Genomic DNA, 22,126 nt, shown 5'->3' on the forward strand with positions numbered 1-22,126 from the left:
GTTTGTGTCTGATGTGAGTTATTCTACGCAAATGAAACAAAAATAATTGTAAACTAAACAGAAACTCTTCATATTTTAATAATACAATATGACAAACTTTGCTTTTATGTGCATTTTTTATAAGTAGCTTTATTTGTGCAACAATATAAAGCAGAGTTTATTTATAGCAAACGCTTATTGCTGCCGTGGACATTGCAAAGGCATGTCAGTTGCTTTTGAAACTGGACATTTTCCATTCAGATGGAATAAAGGAACAGCCAAAGACAAAATATGACCTTTTGTTCTCTTCTCAATTTTCTTTGAAACTTGTTATTGCTGTGCAATTGCCATGCACAAGAATGTAGAAAATACATTGTGGATGAGGATAAAAGTTAAGTGGCAATGTATGCAATGTTTGCCTTATGGGAGACAGCTGGCAGTGAGAAGATTGGTGGTTCCTGGAACTACTTCCAGAGTCGATGTTGGGCACTGGGGAGCTGAAGGCATATCACTGAATGTAGTAACGGATAGATCTATGACAACTCTTGACGGGGGAGGAGTATGTGAAGGGATACCTTATGGTGTTATTCAAAGTGCACAACTTGTCTCATCGTCTTACTATTATTATTAAGGCTAACGTTACTTAAGAACGTACTTTATTGTACAACACAAAGTATAACAAGAACTCAAGAAGTTACAAGCAACGATCTTGGTTACAAGGACCGTTCACTGTCGGCCATGTTGCCATTGACAGTGATGCCAGTTCCTTCTGTCTGAAGGCATTGTTCAGTGCACATATATTACATCTTCCCCTTTTACAATAATTCCCTTATATTACAAGTTACGAAACATAATCATGAAGTTTGGCTGACTTTTTTACAGTTCGACCAGGGGTCTTGTTACATACATATTTTTACTGTTGTTTGTTTCAGTCTCAGTTTCACTTTTTATAGAGTTTGGAGATTCTACAGATGTTCTGACATTACAAGGCTCATCCTCTAATATACATTTAAAATTTGGAACATTGTTAGACTTTCTTAAATATACCTTATTTCTTCTAAGCAATTGGTTGCTTTCATCTCTAACTATGTATAACTTGCAATTATTTAACCTGGTACCCATACCTTATCCCTCTGAATTAAACAGTTTTCACCAGGCTTAAACTTAGGTCTTGCATAAGCTGCTTATTATAGTATTTCCTAGATTTATCCTGTTTTTTCTTTAGTACCTGTTTTACATTCAACTGTACTTCAGGATTTAATAATTCTCTATGAATAGGTAATTTAGTTCTTACTCTTCGACTCATGAAAATCTGAGCTGGTGTTATATCCAAACCTGATACTGGAGAATTTCTATAATCTAAAAGAGCTAACAACACATCACTGTTTTCTTCGTTACATTTTTTAATCAATGACTTAGCAATTCCTACAGCTTTTTCAGCAAGTCCATTTGATTGTGGATACCTGGGACTGCTGGTTACAAAAGTAAAATCCCATTTCTTTGCATTTTTTTTTACACTCTAATGATCCAAATGGCATATTATTACCAATTACAATTTGTGGAATCCCATGAGTTACAAATACTGATTTCAGTTTAGTTACTACTTCTGTAGCTGTTTTAGACTTTAGTGACATAAATTCCAACCATTTAGAGTAATAATCCACAATTACTAGATAAGATATACCTCCATACTCAAAAATATCTACACCTATCTTTTCAAATGGCAATTCTGGAATAGTATGAGAGATTAATGGTTGTTTACAATTTGACCTCTGATACTTTTCACATAATCTACATTTTAGGATTAAATTTTCAATATCTGTTGCTAACCCTGGCCAATATACCACTTTTCTTGCTTTCAATTTAGTTTTAACAATACCAAAATGACCTTCATGCAGTAATTTTAGAACCTTTTCTCTTAAGCTTAATGGTACAATTAATTTATGTCCTAAAAATACTAATCCACTTTCTATATGAATATCACTATGTAATTTATAGTACAATTTTATATCATTTGGCACATGTTTCTTTTCCACTGGCCAATCACTTCTATGGTACTCCATTATTTTACAAAGAACTGGATCATTTTTGGTATGTTCACAAAATTCTTGTTTTTGTGACTCACTTATTTGCAAATGTTTAGTTACACTCAGGCCCGTAGCTAGAATTGATCGGGGGGGGGGGGGGGGGCTCATGGGTTATCAGGGGGCTTTGTAAACCAATTTCATTTTTCAAAAATGTAGGTATTAAATGAAGGTGAATTATGTGTGTGGGGGAAGGGTCATTACGTTACATAAAATTTATAAATATCACACAAATACTACATTTTCTACATCTTTTAAAATATCTCTTGAAGTGTTAATTGACTATTACTGAAAATCATCCCTTACACACTCCATACTGCTTTAGATGATTCAGATATTTATATCACACAAAGAAATGTACAACATTCAATCACAGTAAATTCGATCCCCGGCTGAATCAATGAAACACCCCTTCATTCCCAAAACTTGGGAGCTCAACCTTCGATGCAGATGCGAAGGAAATTTGCATGATGACAGTCACAGATTTCTGAATAAATGGAGGCTGTAACAGGGGGAGTGAAGGTACAGATAAAGAAGCTCCCCTATGAAATAACTTACAAAGTTTACATAATCTTATAAATACGTGCAGCTACTTAGACTTCAGCTCATAAACAAGATGAGCGAATGTAATAGCTGCTGTGCTGTTCATATGCTCAGCCCCCCTCCCCCTGGCCCCTGCCTGGCTACGGGCCTGGTTACACTATGGACAACTTCTGTTAAGAATGGATCACTCTGTACGTTGTCCTTTATGAAAGATCTAGTCAACAAGTCTGCAATGTGCATATTTGCATCTGGAATGTACACATTCAGTATATACTTTAATAATCTTACTTTCATTCTTTGTAACCTATTTGACTATGAATTTCAATGAATTTCAATGTACCTACCATAAACGTAACAATGAAACTTTTCTACTGCAAATACAATTGCTAACATTTCTTTTTCAATTTGAGCATATGACTTTTCAGTTTCTGTTAGACTACGAGAAGCATACACTACTGGTCTACCTTCTTGCATTAAGCAACAACCTAGCCCTTCACTAGAGGCATCGCACTGAATGGCAATTTTCTTTTTGTCATCAAACATAGCTAACACTCGAGTTGTGGACACTTTGTCTTTTAACCTCTGTAATGCTTGACTATGATGAGGTAACCATTGCCAATGAACTTTATCTTTAAAAAGTTCTCTTAATGGAGCTGTTACAGTAGACATATCTGATATAAACTTACTTAAATATTTCACCATACCTAGAATTCTTTGTAATTCTTTCTTGCTTCTGGGTTCATCAATGCTGATAATGTCTTTCACTTGTTCTTGGTCTGCTTTTATACCTTCTTTACAAAACACATGACCCAAATACTTCACTTCACTGACCTTGTACTGTACTTTTACTGGATTGAATTTTATAATCAATTTCTCTAGCTGTTTCTAACACTTGTTGCAATATTCTATCATGTTCAGATTCACTTTCTGCTGCAATTAATAAATCACCAAAGTATACATTTACACCTGAAATATCACCAAAATTCTTTTCATTGATTTTCTGAAAGACTTCTGGTGCTATTGACAAACCAAATGCCAATCTACTAAACCTGTAGCACCCAAAATGAGTATTAAACGTACACAATTTACTTGAATCTTCATCTAACTCTACATGGTAAAATCCATCTTTTAAGTTAAGTACAGGATAAACTGATTTGTTACTTAGTCTTGCACTTAACTCTTCCACAGTTGGTATTAACGCAAAGTTCCTTTTAATTACCTTATTCAAATCCTGGGGATCTAAGCACAACCTTAGTGAGCCATTTGGGTTTTCAATAATTACTAAATTACTAACCCAAGCCTGATGAGTCTCTTCTTTAATTATTATACCTTTTTTTTAAAATTTCTAAGTTTTGTTTTAATTTAGGTCTCAATTCATGAGGTACTCTTCGTGGAGGCTTAGCGACTGGTTTTACATTTTCATCTATTTCTATTATTAATTTATCTGAGCATTTACTTACTCCTCCAAAAACATCTTTATTATTTTCAATGAACTCAATTTTGTCACTTGCGGATACTGGATTAACCTTCACCCTTTTTACTAGATTTAGGCTGACACGTGCATTTACACCTAATATTGGCTTACGTTGCCTGAACTCGTCCATAATTATTACAAATTCTAACTCTGTTTCCAACAATTGTGTTGCACAGTTTAACTTTGCCACACCTAATGGACGAATTTTTGCACCTCCTTAGCTTTCTATGACCACCCTTGTTGGTCTTAGTTTGTTTTTACTTTTGATTTTATTTAATACTCTTAGTGATTAACTTCAGCACCTGTATATACTTTGAATTGAATTTCCTCATTTTTACCTTTATTTTTTCTAACCACTCCTTACCACTTTCTTCTTTATTGTGGGTACTTGCACTCCTACTTGCTGCAAACACAGATGTAACACTTAGCACCTCACCACCACTATCTGACATATCATCTTGCAATTCCACATTTTTTACTTGTTTCACTTTACATCCAACTGCAAAATGATTATACCCACTACATTTGTTACAATGCTGGGCATGATGCCTTTTTATGCTTATAACCACACTTCTTGCACTGATATACTACTTCATTTTTCTTATTCCTGTTGCTCTTATTCTGGTACGACTTTTTAGAATTCACCTTACCTCTTACTGGATGAGCTCATTCCTTATGGGCTTTCACGACTATAACAGCATTCATAACTGGATTCTTATTTTGAATCGTGGTTTCTTGTTGCATACTTCTTTCGGCTGCACGACCCATTTCCACGGCTTTTTCAAGTGAAAAGTCTCCCTCGTAACATTCTTTCTTGTAGGCTTCTGTCATTAACACCTAACACTATGCGATCTCGCACAACGCTATCTGTTTGGTCACCAAAATTTACCAGTTTTTAAGATCAGTTACACAATTATTGAAGCACTCTCCTTCACTGCACACGAGAGTTGAAAACATACCTTTCCACCACAGTATTTTTTCTCGGATTTGCGTAGTTTTCATACGCCAGCAAAACGTGTTCATAATTACTCTTGGATTCTTCCGACAAGTTAAAAGTAGTCAGCAAGTCAACAGCTTCCTCACCTATATTAATGCATTACTTATGTGAAATATATTTGGTGAATTAGACAGCATGTCTTCCTTAATAATTCAAGGTAGCAACGCATATGCTAGGGTGCCACGCATCCTCCCCATCTGCTAGAAATACACACATACACTCACAAACACATACATGTATAACATAATTTGCCCACACTACGAAGTCAGTGTTTCTACCTCGTAAGGCAAGGACGTTTCACTGTGTTTGTGTCACATCAACCATTTCATCAGTTTTTCATTCATCCATATTGTCGTACTTACCCGTAGAGGCACAAAAGCGACGTAAAATAACTAAAATAGAAATAGAGTTTAGGGTGGGATAAAATACAGTCATCTAAAAATAGTAATGTAGTAAAAGTAATAAAATAATGTCCTAGCACAATTGAGTAGCGTTTGACATAATTTCACAGTTCAAACAGCACTTTTCACGGCTGAGTGGGGTTCCACCCCACATCTCCCCTCCATGTTCAAGTAAGATGAGCAAGAAACGTGTTTTTAAGCTGGCCATTGGAGGTTCCATAGCAATAGTTTATTAAGGAATTCTCCCGAGAAATCAATAGGCCTGGCAACGCTGACGTGAGCCAGCACGAATGATGTTTCCCCCTGCCCTTTCCCTCACCCGCCAGCGCGATGTGCTTCTGCGCAGGTTTTTTTGCTTGTGGTTCCACTATAGCGTACATACAAGAAAAATCATTTTAGTGTGTTCTATGCAATGTTTATTCTCTAATAATAATAAGATATCAACAATAATGTAATACTATAATATATACTCTTACATCACTCTTATTTGCAATATGCTGAAAATATCTGTTAAATATTTTACTTGATTTGTTATTTTTTTATTGTATGTAAATTTAGAATAAGTTACATAGAACTTTACACTTTGTTAGAGATAAGCCCTGTCAGAGTATATAGTATTACATAATGCAGCATTCTCATCGTTTAATAAGTGGTTTGGGAAACCTGGTGATAGTCCTGGAAGAAAAGAGAGTATCACTTTTTCATACATTTTATAAAACAAAACTCGAATCAGATGCATGTCCACAGGGAGGGCGATAGGGGCAATCAAGCTTTTGGATAAATTATCATGCATAATATTTTGAAGACTGAAATGTTCTGTCTTTTATCACCAAGTTTAACAGGCTCTATAATCGTTTTTAAGTCCACTTTATGCTCATGATAGACAAATCGGAGCTGCAACTACAGTTTAAATTTGGTTCAGAACCACTCTGCATATGCCTCAAAAGGGAATCGAATTGGAGACACCTTGAGAGAATAAGAGTTTACCATGGCAATGAACAGTGATCCGGAATGTGAAATAAATCGGCAAAAATCAGGAGCTCGCTATTTGACCCCAAAATCAATACAAAAATGTAAGATTAGCAATTTTAAGGAATAATTCACACTTTGGGTCTACAGAATTTACATGGGATTGATTATTTTGATTTTTAAATAAAAAGTATAATTTTGACCTATTTCAATACACACTTGAAACCACAGTAAAACTAAACAATACACTTGGTAACTGAAATACATTTCCAGAAATAGATTAAATAATTATAAAAATAGTAATATAATTAACCCTTGTTTCCATATTAAAAACACCAAGTTCTTCGTCTGAGGAAGACCCTGATACAGGGTTGAAACATTACATGTTAAGTGTTTTTTTATCTTAATAAACTGCCTTGGTCAGCAACTTAGTGTTTTTAATAAAAATGATGAAAGTAAGGATTATAATGATAGTATTAAAATAATAACAGTAATAATAATAGTATATAGAACTTGCTCAAGATAGGGAAAGATGGAAGGCCTGTGTTGCTGCAGCCATGAACCTTCGGGTTTAAGAAGGCTAGGGAGTTAGTTAGTTAGTTAATAATAATAGTAATAATAAATGTGAGAAGTATCGTTAAAATGAATTTATGTGCAATAAATAAATAAATAAAGCAAGGAAACCAGACTTCCTGTCAAATCACTTTAAAGATAAACTAATATCTTTTAAGACATTAAATAATATTTATTTACTAGTTCCGATATCTTTCCTTCTTCCTTTAAATGTACTTCGGTGGTGAATGTGAGTTCCTTAGACGTATTTTCCCGGCAAAGCTCTTCAGTTTATTACCTATTATTTATGTCGCTACTTTCTTCATACCTGATAGTATGCTTTTGAAATTGCATAGAGTGAAGAAAAAGCAAATACAAACACCACATTTTTTAAAAAGTCAACTGAAATTATTTTTAAGAAAATTATCTTCTTTTCAGCAACAGTTTTCATATCCTTAAAATACTTTGCTACAGCACCGCGACACATCAACACTAAAGGTCTTAACACAATCTTAAGCGATATTTTTAAATTTATAGAATCTAACACGAATGAAACAAATGATTAATCTGATAATTTGTATCTTCTTCAGATTTTTCAGGAATAATGTTTCGTGGATTTGTATGACACACCATCACCATTAACCCGCAAGGACACGTGAAAGGGTACAAATGACCCAAAAGATTTTCAAATATATCTTTCATCTTTACCAATGAGTGTGCCTGAGGCGACCCTTCTCAGTACCTTTCCAGTAAACTCTTTCGAATGTCATGACTTTGAATCAGGTATGAGGCTTTGTTAGTTCCCCTCACAGGGCCTTAGAAACATCGCGTGTGTAAATTTCACTCACACGTGCACTCATGCGTTTCAGCTTGGTATTTAAACGTAATCTTATCTCTCATTTTTATCAATTGTGAAATACAATAAAGATGTTCAAAATTAATACAATTAGTATAACCAATAAAGGTATTGTTAATCAAATGCTTTAATGTAATTATAACTTGGATTTACGAAGTTATTTTACTTGTGGGTAATATTTACACAGCCGAGACTTTGGGGAAAATTTTGTGGAGTATGTTTATGAAGGTTTTTGGAGGTGTTAGGGGTTGTTGGGGACATTTGAATAAATTTATGTTACACTACACTACTTCTATATGTATTAAGCATCAGCTGATAGCGAAATCAGAGACGACCTATTTCCCTAGTGTGTGCACACATGACCATGTTTGATTCAGGGTTGCCAGTTGACCCATTAACAACTGAGCACACGTTCACAAATAAGCTAAATTAGTCAAAAATAGCAAAAAGAAGCAAAACTTTTTTCCCCATGCCGTTTTCACAATACTTTAAGGTATCCTTTGCTTTAGAAATCGTCGTGGGAAATAGCGGCGAAAGCTATATTAACTCAAGATAACTTTTGAATTTTGTAGTCAAAAATAAAAACATTATATTTTATTGTAATTCAAATATGTGTTCTTTTTCTGTGCATTACTGAGAAGTTATGAGTCTACCTAGCACAATTATTTTGTCCGGTTAAAAAATAATTGCTACAACAAGTTTTAAAAATAAGTACAAACTATAGTCCAAAAATTCCATTTTTCACGAACCACCATTTTGAGGCCCAAAATCAAGAACAAATAATAAATTTAGAGAAAAAATTTATGGCAGTTTCACACCTCATTTAGTTGTTTTCAGAAGTGGTAATGCTTTATCCCTTTACCGGAAAGTCAAAATTTTTATTTTTGCCGAATTTTTTCGCATTCTGGATCACTGTGCAATGGTAGCAATTGTGATAACAATGTACAATAATTACAATCATTTCCAGCTCTGGCGCCCTATTTCTGCAAAACAATACTCAAATCTTTAGAACATGGAAGTCAACTTGGTTGCTGTTTACAGCATGGTATATTGTTTATTTAAAAGAGTGCAAGTGTGGTGTGGTGTATATGGCCTGCCACGGTTCTGTCGAGTTCGTTTCGTGTCTAGGGATAACTCAGCATTTTACTAAAGGTGCCTGACCCCCGACTTCCACCAACAGGATATTGGTAAGAAATCTATAGTGCGGTCGGGGGAGAGGAAGAGAGACTTTTTTAATAGACAGTTGCGAGAGAGTTTGTGATAGACAGTTGCGATGAACAGTTCTTTCATAGACACAGTTTGTGATATTAGCGATAGACAGTTTGGTGATGGACAAGGCAGAGACAATGGGAGTTTAGTAAACGTGTGTGTGAGTGCCCAACAGCCCTAGGCAAATTATCAAAGTTCAGTAGGCTAGAATTGGTTCTTGGTGAAGTGAGGTACACTACTGAAATTCACCCTTCCGACTGTAACTTCTGAATCTGCCACTGACTGGAATACATAATTCATCATTGATTCAGCTTCCATTATATGCAAGGTGTCAATAAACGGGGAGTTGGCAGTGATTTTCTATTGCTAAGCAAAATATGCATAATCGAAAAGGGGTTAATTTTAATTTCTTCCAGGGTGATTTTGTCCACCCTAAACACATTGTTTCTTGTCAGAGATGCTTACCTCATGCTCTTGTGTTTCTATCAATTTTTGACAATCTGCATATTCATTATTTCATTGATAACTTCATTACAAGTGCAATTCCATTCATTATTTGGTCAATGAAAACTCGTGGATTTATCAAGGTCCACCAGAGATGTAGGCAAACATGATGAATTTTTAGGAATTGCGGGTAATTAATTTTTGACTACAATGGCATGACTTGATGCTAGAGTCTTTGGGATTTTATGACTTTGCCTGCAGGATATGCATTTTCTATCATGTTATTCATCTTGATTGTCGGAATTAGCTTTCTAAAGTTTTACAGAAATGCCATTACATAACCAATTATAACAACACATTAAAGTTTTTCATGTTGAATCTATCACAAATTTCTTCAGTTTCAACCCATTCGTGTTACCAAAGTTAACTTAAGGAGACAGAAAAGCAATGTGCATTTTTGTTTTCATCATTACATGTAAAAGTAAAACATGATTGATATGAAATACTCATTCATACGTTACATAACATAATTTTGGAGGGAAAAGTCAACATTTGAAAAAAAATGCTTTAGCTAAAAATAGTAACAATAAATATATCGTTTTGTGATTTGAGTAGGTCATACCCTCAGATATATATATATATATATATACAAATGAACAATAAAGAAAGCTAAAATATTATGTGTAGATTTGAAGAAGTGACATGCTAATTGCTGCCATGTGGAATTAGTATGCAATGTATACCGCTTGGCCTTGATGTAATACACATGCTGGTGAACCTGCTACACCACTCATCCTGTAAAGCTTAAAGTATATATGAACCATCTACCTTGGTAGCCTGCCATACATTTGTAAATGTGGGAAAATTTGATAATCTCTGCTGTAGAGTATTGATAAATTCTATGAACTTTTTTATATTTGTCTGTCAGTGCTTGGAAGTGTGCCATCAGTAATTTAGCAAGTCTGTGTATTGAACATCCAGTCAAACTGACAATATATTGTAAGCAGAAAAAGTTTTTCATGTGATGTCAGTTTGTTTTAGATTTACCCAGTGTGTTTTGGTCTTTCTTTGTAATACTGCTGTTGAGTCTCAGGATAGTGTTTGGTGTATATATATTGTTCACTGAAAGGTCTAATATTTTGTTATCTGCAAACTGCAATTTAACGGAAACATTCCCTTTGTTAGGTGAGGGCTGGCCTCCATGGTGGAGTGGTTATCACAGCTTGCTATAACACCAGAGGTCCGAGATTCGAATCCCAGATCTGGGCATGGGTATTCTTTGTGAGTGTCTCTTCATCATATCATTAGTCTTCCTCATCTTCGCAATTAGTCAAAAATGGCAGAAATCAGTGGCGAAGCATCCTATGAGGCCCGGAGGCCGGGCCTACCCTAATATACTTGTCTATAACGGATTATTTTATTACTTATAAATTTCATTAAACGACGCTTAATAAAAGAAAACTGAAATTCTTGGTCTTCCGATAATTACTGCAAGTTTGCAACCCTGCCTGGAACAGTATTCAGCGAGGCCCGCCCGAGAGTGCCTCAGCTGGTCCCATAACAACCTATGTAATTTGTGAGGGAAAGCATAATTTCAGGGGTGCGTTCGCCTGTAATGTAACCTGAGAGGCCGGCCTCTTTTCTCTCTCTCACCCCCTCTCCCTGACTTCCGAAGTGTGCCGATCGTGTACGAGCGCGTGACGAAGCAGGCAGTGGACGTACAGAGCTTGTTGAAGCAGTGTTTCCATGGAAGATTCAGAGCTGTGCCGGGAGCGGAGCACACCCAGCTGCTAACATGTAGCGAAAATGTGTTGCTAACACCTCTAAGCCTGGCCTCCTAACCTATCAAAGTAGGCATTATTAGAATTCTAACTGCAAATAATGCATGCAAGTTGGTTACCAGTGTTAAGTTTGGTGCTTTCAGCTCTTTTGAGGAACCGCTTTTCGCGAAGTGTTAGCTGCTGGATGTGCCCCACACCAATCTCGATTCAGAGAGGGAAAGTATTTTATTTCTTTGAGGAAAGGGATATTGAGACGAAATTTCCTTTCATGATTAGTGACATAACTGAAAACGCGCTACTTTTAAAATGGGGCAAAGTACGTACAATGCAAACGTATAGAGAAAATCCATGTTACTGAAATTTTCTGGTCGGTGTGTTACACAGTCCGTGTTCTCATTTAGCATTTCATCATTTTCTAAATCATATTATATATTTTTTTAAGAAAAAGTCGCCTGTTGAAGAAGAATTGTATGCATAAAAAAGTTAAAAAGAAATAATTGATTGATAGATTTAGTTTATTTTACTTGGCTTTCTGCCATTTTTGGCTAATTGGGAAGATGAGAATGAGCGATAATATGATGACATTGACGATGGGACACTCACGAAGAACACCTATGCCCAGGTGGGAATTCGAAACTGAGGCCCTTGTTGTAGCACGCTGTTATAACCAATCTGCCGCGGAGGTCAGCATTAAAAAGAAATAAACGCTAAGTGACGATCAAGTGAACCAACCATTTTTGTAATGCGAGAAACATTTACAATACTGTTATTGAAGTAGCAAATAATTTTTACGAGCAGCTTTAATCTAACAAATGTAAGATGGCTAGGGCCTGACAGAACGGCTTTTTCATTGGGTGACGCATGGTCAGAACATCGAGTCTCATTGTCACTTTTTTCTGACCTTCGAGACAGAAGCGCCTTTATTCTCAGATATCTAATCGAGACTAGATTAAAGTAGAATCTGAACCAATGCCTCCAGGAGGAATCGAACCTTCTACTTCTTGATTATAAGGCGAGAGCGTTAATCACTACATTATCCTTTACGATCACTATCTGGACTTTTTCAAACAGCAATAGATGAGATTCAGGCAATATGTTATCTTTTATTTTCTAGGGGCTATATTTTAACATACTACTGTTAAAAAAAATCACATCTTCCCCTCCCCCCAAACCCTGCTCCGTCCTGTGCCTACCCTTCCAGAGACAGCACGCTTCGCCACTGGCAGAAATGCGAAGTAAAATAAATGAAATCAATCAATTGTTAGATGCGAGTATTATGGGCCTTGAGTGCAACGGAACCTTCTCTCAGTAGTTGGGTTTTGTTGCAAAATACCTTTTGACGACTGTATATGCTTCTCATTATATCTTCTGGAGCTGATCTGTAAGATCTTTTATGAGTTGCTAATAATGTCTTTAAAATTAGTCTTCACTTGTGTATTCCACAGGTAATGTAGAAATTCATAGAGATGCGTAGCAAAGGGAAAGTTACAAACTGATTTTTTGTTGCATTAATTATCTTGTTGAAATTATAAATCAATGTGGCATTAACATGACATGGCAGTGCATGTATACCTATGTACAAGAAGTACTTACCTTGGAATGACAATTCTCTCTTTCACATAAAAACGAGAGTCATCCTTGTAGCTGCTCTCATATATTGACCGAACAGTATTGTCTCTTTGCATCTTCCATTCGTGCTGTATTTTATCCACGAGACCATAGTGAGTCAGATTGCCCTGAAAGGAAGAATCTTTGACTTCAAACAGACATTTGATTTTTGGTTATTGTACCTTTATAACAAAGTGAAGTTTTCCTAAGGTGTTTCAGATGTAGTTGCTATCACATACATTTAGATGTGTTAGAAGAGTAAGTTATTTATTTCTGTTCAGGATCATTGGGATCCTCCCCGTTTCCAATAGCATAGAGACATATGCTCTCATGTGCTATATATAGTTTGAAGAAGAGCTGTGTTTCACAATGGGAAATAACAGGTAGCACAGGTAATTCAATTACAAGTAACGTTTTTTTATTTTTAGAAATTCTTAGTTACTTTTAAAAGTAAGTAGCTTTAACAGTTACTTTTTTTGCAATAAAAGTAACATTATTAACAGTAAATTTTAGTTAGTTTACAACACTTAAATTATTAACTTGAAAATATGTATGTAATGGGGTGGGAGGTGGAGAGCTACACTTGACAACTGTTGTTTCCAACTGTGTCTTCTCTGAATGCTAAGGTGACATAATTTTCATGGAATTGCCTAAAGCAAGGAAGCTAGGCTTCTTGCATGCTAAATTTAGAATATACATTCTTTATTGCTGTTCGTCATTTGTAATTGCTCATGAAGACTGCAGTGTTGTGGGTGGATTGCTGCATTCATTTCGAATGTGGTAGTCGAGCTAGAAAGAAGTCATGGTCAAGGAATGGAGCTTGAAATTGAATTATCTTTAAGCATTGAATGTACTATTTAATTTTGTACTAAAAAAATATTAATTTATAAGTGAATGAACTTTCTTGTTTAAGAAGAGAAAATGTTTAAGGTATATGCATATACAGAGTGAGTAAAATAAAATGAATTGTCATTCAAGCAAAGTCGACTCCTTGTTTCATCATTACTTTTTTGTAATAATATAAATATCTAAAGGTGTATGCTGTGTAATGCACCATAATCAAATTAAATACATGCAAGCTTCATATATTTATTTTATTAAAATTAAGGATCATTGATTGCATGTAATTTGTTTACAAGAAAATTTCCAACAGAAAGAAACTCGAAAAGTTACTTATACATATGGCCACTTCTCAAGGATAGTAACTGTAACTCACTTACTTTTAAAAAGTAACTTTCCAAATACTGATTAAAAGCGTATATATTGGAACTTTCAATGTGCCACTAGTGGCTGGGGGTTGGCCACTTCTGTGGTAACTTATTACTATTTTTTTAAAAAAAATGATTTGATTTATTTTACTTCGCCTTTTGTGCCACTTTTGGCTAATATGCGAAGATGGGGATGAGTGATGATATGATGAAATTGATGAATGGACACTCACAAACATACATGCCCAGGCCAGGATTCGAACCCGGAACAACTGGCATCATAGCACGATGTGCTAACCACTCTGCCACAAGGGCCGGCATGGTAACTTATTGTTTACAGTTTTTCTCATATATTAGCAACCTTTGTTGTTGTAAATATAGAATATATTTAAGTATAATTGTACTTACAAAATTTGTACTCATGTCCCTGAAGTAGTTTTGTGGTGGAAAATCAGGATCTTTGGCCATTTTCGCTTTTATCATTTCTGGAAATAGGCGGTATTGTAAATCATACATAGTTGACATATTGTTGTAATATCTCTTTCCATGATGTTCAATGAGGAGTTCGTGTCCTAAACCCTAGAAATAAATTACAATTAATGCGTGAATATTTTGCAAGTACTGAATGCATGGAAGCCATCTTGGTTCAATTTCTGATTCAAAAATGTAATTCGTAGAATTGGTAGAAAAATTATGGATGCCCAGTAAATAAATACAGATGGTAGATCTCTGACTTTTGGATAATCCATATGATGAACAAATAAATATTTTCAGATTTGATCAATCACACCTGTTGGAAATCATACAAACTAATATTATTGAAAATAGCCCAGGTTAGATACCCGGTGGAGTCACATAGTGGTTCAGATCCTAATTTAAACTATAGGTCCAGTCCCGATTAGCCTTCTCTGCATAAAGTGTACTTAAACAACTTATTGAAAATGGAGCTTTTTTTTTTCAAAACGCGATGAGTCCTTATAATAGTACGTACATAGTAATGATAATACATATGCAGTGATCGGAACGCTACATTTTAAAAGTAGCTTCGCTACAGCTACAGCTACTCTCCCAAAATGTAGCTTCGCTACAGCTACAGCTACATTTACCAAAAAGTAGCTCGCTACGCTACTCCTGTTCGCTACTCGCTACTTTGCTACTTTTTGCGCTACTTCTGCATAAAAAAAATGAAAACAACAATATGGGTATTAAAAAAATCCCCTACTACTGGTAAATAGAGTCTGTTATTTATTATCATGATTCCAGTCATTCAATAAGTTTGATAGCAATGTTACTTCAGTTACTTATTTTTACAATAGTTTTTGAGAATACCATACCTATGCAAGTGGCATATCAATTGAAATTTGATATATGAATATTGTAATTAGGGTGTTACCCAAATTAATTATTACAACTATACACAAATAAAATTTGGTAGGATTACGTATTTATGTTCACATCAATATATTTTTATTGAGAATAAATATTTAATTTTTTATAGACTGATATGAAGTCAGCATTTTGAATGAAAAGTACCTGGAGCCCTTTGACTACAAAAGGGCCCCAGGTTTGATACCCAGCGGAGGCACATAGTGCTTAGGATCCAGTCTCGATCAGCTTATCTATGCATAAAATGGACTCAAAACAAAAACTAGGAAAGATGCCAAGTTGGGAGGATGAGGTCCTCCTGCTCCTCCATTCCCCACACTGCTCATCATTCATCATTCTTCCTCGTTCTCACAATTAGCCGAAAGTGGTAGAAAGCGACTATAGGTAAGAGAATAATTAAATATACCATTTATCCTCATTGTCATGATTGAGAGAAGTGGAAGAATAGATGTGGAGGTAAACAGAAGAGGACAAATGAATGGTGGTGGACTATATCAAAGCGTTCGAAGAATAATATGGAATAGGGATGTACCTATGAAATGCAAGAAGGTAATATGTAACATACTATGTGCCAATAATTACGTATGGAGCAGAGACTTGGACAATGACATAGAGAGACAAAGAAAAGATGCAGGCAGTGGAGATTAAATTTCTAAGGAGTCTTTTGAGGAAGACTAGACGGGATAGGATAAGAAATTAGGAGATCCGACAGACAGTGGGTGTAGTGAAGCTTCAGGACAGAATAGATCAGGCACAGATGAGATGGTTCGGACACATGAAGAGGATGGATGCAGAAAGACTGCCAGTAAGAGCTTACAATGCACAAGGAGTGGGAATAAGGCCAAGGGGGAGACCAAGATGTCGGTGGAAAGAGCAGATAGTGGAGAGTGTTAGGAGAAGAGGACAAGATTGGAACACCTTGAAAAGAGAGGAGTTGTGAAAGACCAGGAAAAAATGGAGAGGCTTGACTTCTATGCCGACCCAGCCGGAGGCAGGAAACAGCGAAGGATGATGATGTTATGATTAGCAAAAGTTACAGAAAAGTGACGCAAAAGTAGGAGAAATACATAAATTTGAAAACTATGTATATTAACTAAAGAAAATTGTCATTTCTGCAGGAAAGTCAATAACTCACATACTTTTTGCAATATGATAAAATTATTGAGGAAACTGTCGTATAAACCTGAGTGTTCTAAACGTATTGTAATTTTAAAATTTGTGAACAAATACTATCGCAAAAATAATTGTAATCCCGGAAACTCTATCATTCTTGTAACAATAATTTATTGCTGGTGAGGTCCTATATACTGACGATGATCAATGCTGTTAACATACCGAGCCATTTATTGCTGGCACTATTCCCTTGTCAGTGCAGTGGATATTCCATTGCTCGTTTTTGCACTGCAAGTTGTGTCTTACACAGCAATTAATGACATTTTGGTGTCTCTTACACCATAAATATCCACAGGATTTGTTCCGGGGGTGATGCAAACGAGGCACTTTTTTCCAGCAAACAAGGCAAAATAGCGATGCAGCTAAAAAAACATAGCTGTTAGCAGGAATATATTCATGTACGTCAGTTAGTTATCTGGATACCTGAATTCTTCAGATACTAATTAATAAATTACGCAGATATCTATAATCTACAATCTAGATAATATGTATCTCCATTTAATAGACTGTCTTTATGAACCTCCTGCAAAATTAAGGGTTATTGTCGATTTTTTCTGACGCTGTTGCCACGTTCAAAATTCACCTCAAAATGCCGAGAAAAAATGTAGCTGTAGCGAAATTTTCGCTACAACTACAGGAATTTTGTAGCTTCGCTACCGCTACAACTACAATTTTCAAAATGTAGCGTCGCTACAGCTACAGCTACAAATTTTGTAGATAGCTACAGAAGCGAAGCTACAAGTAGGTCGCTACTTCTGACCACTGTACATATGTAAGGTATAGTTATTGATGTATAGGATATCACTGGGTGGCTCCCAGGAGGCAAATTCACTTTTGCCTCTATAGTGTCCAGTAGCCCAGGGGTTTATCCAGAATTTTCTATCCCGGGGGAGTGTAAATTCTTATTTGGAGGGGGAGAGTTAGCATAAATTTAGAGCCAAAATGAACATAAATTGTGCCTTTGTGAAAAATTTTAGGGTTGTTGAAATTTTGGGTATGCGGTTAGATTACTGCAGTATCCCTCTTATAACTCTAAACTAAACTCCGTGGCGCAACTGCCCTTGAAGGGGCAGGGCCTGCTAGAGCGGTTTCATTGGCGCCACTGTTCTTCTGGCTCCTCTTGAAGTAGCTTCCCAATTGCCCTCACGACGCTGGGCCAACGCCGACATTTTTGGGGCACCCACCAGGAATCGAACCCGAGATCGTTCGCACCAAAGGCGAGAGCGCCTTCCCAATTTTTTTTTTTTTTTTTTAAAGAACACCCCTACGCGGCAGCCTTCCCCACACATTCAATTCATACATTCTCAATTCTTATCAGGACAGACGAACACAAACATCCAAGCCCTAGCCGGGATTCGAACCTGGGACCTCTGGCATTGCAGCGGGCTGTGCTAACCACTCCGCCACAGAGGTCGACACCATTTGGCTACGCGGGAGCTCCTTTACAACTCTACCTCGCTAAGAATGTTGGAATTCCAGATTGTCGTTTCGTCTTTTGGAGGAATCGGGTATCGCGCAAACTCCCCCTTGTGCGTGGACTGGTGCTTGTAGACCGTGGGGACATACTTCCTCCTCTCCTCCACCCAGTTCCCTATGAGGACGTGCTGCGGCTTGTACAGCTGCTCTGGAGAAAACCCCCCGCGCGCATCGTCGTCTTTCTTCTCGATCAGGACCTGGCGGGGATCTGTGAGCAAAGCCAAATTCATGATTTTTGCAACGGTTGGCCAAAACTACATCTTCTTCAAGGCAACAGCTAACGATTGTCGGACTACATACAGTAACAATCTTCATATATGTACAACAATTGACTAATTTTTCGGAAACAGTCGAACTTTGTAAAAGTTTATACATACAGGTTGCGCAAGGTATTTGAGGACACATTAGAGGCAGTACGAAAAACATCCATATCTGACGAACAACGAAATTTATTGATGAAAAACTTGATCCACAGCTTCAGTAATGGTTGGAGTACACTGTTTTTCGATGTAACCGCCTACAGCCGCAATAATGGACATTTCCACTTTGACATGAAAAACGTTTTAAATCCATTCATTTTACAGATAATGACACAAACATGAGATGTGCAAAATATCTCGGCGATATTTGTTTCGGTTCTCGAGAAACACGCCTTCTCGAACACCGCTGAAATTCACCTACTACGTCACGGATTTGAAAACGTCCTCTCCACAGACAGGAGGTCCTCTGACGTCATCACTTAGAAATGCGTGCAGGCGGGGCTTCTGCTCGTCCCCTCAACTTAGCATGAGCAGCGGAAGCGACAGCAAAGTCACTTGTTACTGTGTAAAACAAGTATCTTGTAACTTCCAGTGCAAAAATCTGTGCTTCATTTCTTGGAGATGAATTATGCCCTAGCAGTATACTGTAGTAGTATTTACTATAATGCAGCCACTCGGTAGAGGGTTTTCCCATTAGGGTTACAAAGCAAACCTTGTAACAGTCAATGGCTGAACACGTGAACAGCCTTGTTCATTGTTCTGACTGGCAAGAACTTAATGTTATAGGAATGCCTTTTCTGGAATTACAATTATTTTCGTCATAATATTTTCTTCACAAATTTTAAGATAATACTTTTAGAACACACTGGTTTACACGCCAATTTCTGCAATATAAGAGGTGATACGGTATAAAAAGGTAAAAGGTAAAAAAAAAAAAAAAAAAAGGTAAAGTGCTCCCCTGTGCTTAGCACCACGCCATGAAGGCGTATAGGGGGTGTGGGTACGGTGAGTTTTTAAATTTCCTGCAGTAAATGACAGTTTTCTTCAGTTAATATATATATTGCAAATTTTTGTATTTAGCCTACTTTTACGTCGCTTTTTCGTTCACTTTGCTTAACCGCAACGATGAGAACGCATGGTTAATTTATTATGTATCATCTCTAACATCACATTTCTTCCCACTTTTGGCTAATCGCTACAATGAAGATCAATAACTACAAGCAGTATTGATTGATTGATTTAGTTTATTTTACTTCGCGTTTTGTGCCTCTTGGCTAATTTGCGAAAATGGGGATGAGTGATGAAATGATGAAATTGATGAATGGACATTCACAAACAACCAAGCCCGACCGGGATTCGAACCCGGGACCCTTGGCGAACTACAAGCAGTATTGGAAGTCGGGGTGCAGGAGTACACCCCCCACCCCAACACACACACACTACCACCAACTGCACAATCTAAGTATCACCCAACCTGCCATGATAAGAGGCGAACTTTTTCTTCTGTCCCATCTCATTTCGAAAACATTCACTTGTCCCATCTCCTTATATGAGACGAGACGGAACATGCCTCGTCTCGTGAGCAACACTAACAATAACAATAGAAGCATCCCCCTAGCTGTCCCCAAAGTCTCGAGCAAACATCCTCCCATGTAACAATTTCCAGTTCAATGAAATGACACTCACAAGGAAACAGTCATGTCCAGGTCGAGAGTCAAACCTGGAACATGCGACTTCCTCAGATAAATCATGAATTTTGTGTATAATAATTACAACGCAAGTTCATTCCTGGTAATTGTGAATCTGCAGTTTGGTTTGCATATATAAGCAGGATAATATTTAGTTTTCGAGGGCTGTACCGTCGAAACGAGGAGTCAAAAAAATATATTAAGAAAGGTTTTTTTTTTTGTATTTATAATGATAAGCCTTTGCATACTTTGTTAATTCTATATTTTTCTAGACTTGAGACGAGAACGAGAATTGCCCTCCCAAACCGAGACGGATGTTTATAAATTGAGACGAGACTGTCAATGAGACATTTACAAATAAAAACGAGACAGACATTTACAACTCTCAACGAGAACGAGACCAAGGCTGCCATGTCTCGTCTCGATAGGATCCTTAGTGGTGAAGTTGTGAACCAACCAATTAATGCGTTCGGGGTAACGAGATGAGGCGGCTTTTTTCGCAGTACAAAATTCAAAATAATTATATTGTACCATTTCAGTATGGGATATTGTTATACACATGGGCGTATATATAGTTCACGGGGGGGAGGGATGGATCAACTTTTGGTATGATTAGGGTTGCTTTATTTCGTAAGTGAAAATCCAGGACACTGCTGGCCGGAAGCTAGTTGGGGAGCATGGGGGGAGGGGATGTTGGACCCGACAAAGTTGTGTGTTTGTAGTCACGAAGTATTGATACTTTTCTGTTCATCTTGTGTCACTACGTTTTTAAGAACCAAATTTCTTTAATATGATTCGAGGGGGAAAAATAACTGATTTGACAGTCTCAATGCAGTTTCTTATCGCAGAAATTCCGAAACTATCAGGAAATTGCAGATATTGGTCTGCAGTCCCATCTGGTGTGTGGAATTACGAAATTTCCTCCCCATCCGTATCCCGTCCTATACGTCTCTAATTTAAGAGAATGAAATAAGTCCGAAGGAATTTTTTATGAACAAGCGGATAGAACAAGGAAACTGGTAATTTTAGTGAACCAAAAAAAGAGGGGGGTTGGACCCGTTGAATCCTACTTAAATAAGCCCATGGTTATACTCATTATTTCCTTGTAATAATTATACATAAACTAAGTATAGATATGTACTGTGCAACTAATGTAATCTTCTCAGTGTATTTTCTCTTATCTGCACAAAAATATTTGATCATAATTTGCGCAACAGAAATGGAACACAAACTGAAATTGCTTTATGGAAAAGAAAGTTAAATAGGCTTTATAAATAAAGTGAAGAATGTGAAAATTCCTATTTTGCACTACATAGGTTACGGTAAATATCGATAAATATAAGTTTAAAAAATAGTTTTGAGTGTCTGGTGAGCAACCAATTTTATAAGCAATATTTTTCGCATGGCCTGAGAACACACATGCAGCTGAACCCTTTCATTTATCTTGCACGTGAGCAGCACGGATATTTCATAGAAGAATGATCATTACAGAGCATAGCTTTCCTTTCTCCTATCGCTCCTTCTTCCATTATTTAAATCGGTACAGATTTGTAAAACTGCTGCACGTGTTCGCTCACCGTGGGCTACCCATCACGAACTGGACGCTCGAAGCAGACGACAAACGAGCTCTCCCTAAGGAGTGACGTAGTAACATGGCGGCGGCGTGTTTTCAGCGCAACGCTAGCCTCGCAACTTTGGAAGTCTCGTTTCTGCCTTAAACTGGACGCAGAGAAACGCGAAAACTTGCAGGGGTCATTTTTCCAGGGTGTAGTTTTTAAAAATGTTGAAAAAAAAATTGAGTGGAAATGTCCATTGCTTCAATGCGGGTCCGGAAGCCTTGACATGCACGTATCAAATGGTCCTTATTGATGTTGGGCATTACTCGGATAATGGCAGATTTTAGTGAATTAGTCGTATCGTGGGAATGTCGATTAATCTCCCATTTAGCAACGCCCCACGTAGGAGATTTAGGTCTGACGAATTAGGTGGCCACATGTTTGGTGTGATGTCGTCGTGAAGATTGGTTACCATTTAATCT

At 36.8% G+C, this 22,126-nt stretch overlaps 1 protein-coding gene across 1 annotated transcript; it reads right to left on the reverse strand.

Annotated features, from left to right (window-relative positions):
* Nucleotides 1-6,026: 6,026 nt before the first annotated feature.
* Nucleotides 6,027-18,409, reverse strand: LOC145987204 (cilia- and flagella-associated protein 107-like). The gene is made up of 4 exons (XM_083121723.1): nucleotides 18,119-18,409; nucleotides 14,514-14,684; nucleotides 12,883-13,025; nucleotides 6,027-6,153 (listed from the first exon to the last, which is right to left on the reverse strand). The coding sequence occupies exons 1-4, from the start codon at nucleotides 18,368-18,370 to the stop codon at nucleotides 6,114-6,116; spliced, it is 606 nt and encodes a 201-aa protein (XP_082977849.1). The 5' UTR covers nucleotides 18,371-18,409; the 3' UTR covers nucleotides 6,027-6,113.
* Nucleotides 18,410-22,126: the final 3,717 nt, after the last annotated feature.

The sequence above is a fragment of the Lepisma saccharinum genome, chromosome 4 (genome assembly GCF_977018435.1).
Source record: "Lepisma saccharinum chromosome 4, izLepSacc3.1, whole genome shotgun sequence".
Taxonomy (NCBI): domain Eukaryota; kingdom Metazoa; phylum Arthropoda; class Insecta; order Zygentoma; family Lepismatidae; genus Lepisma; species Lepisma saccharinum.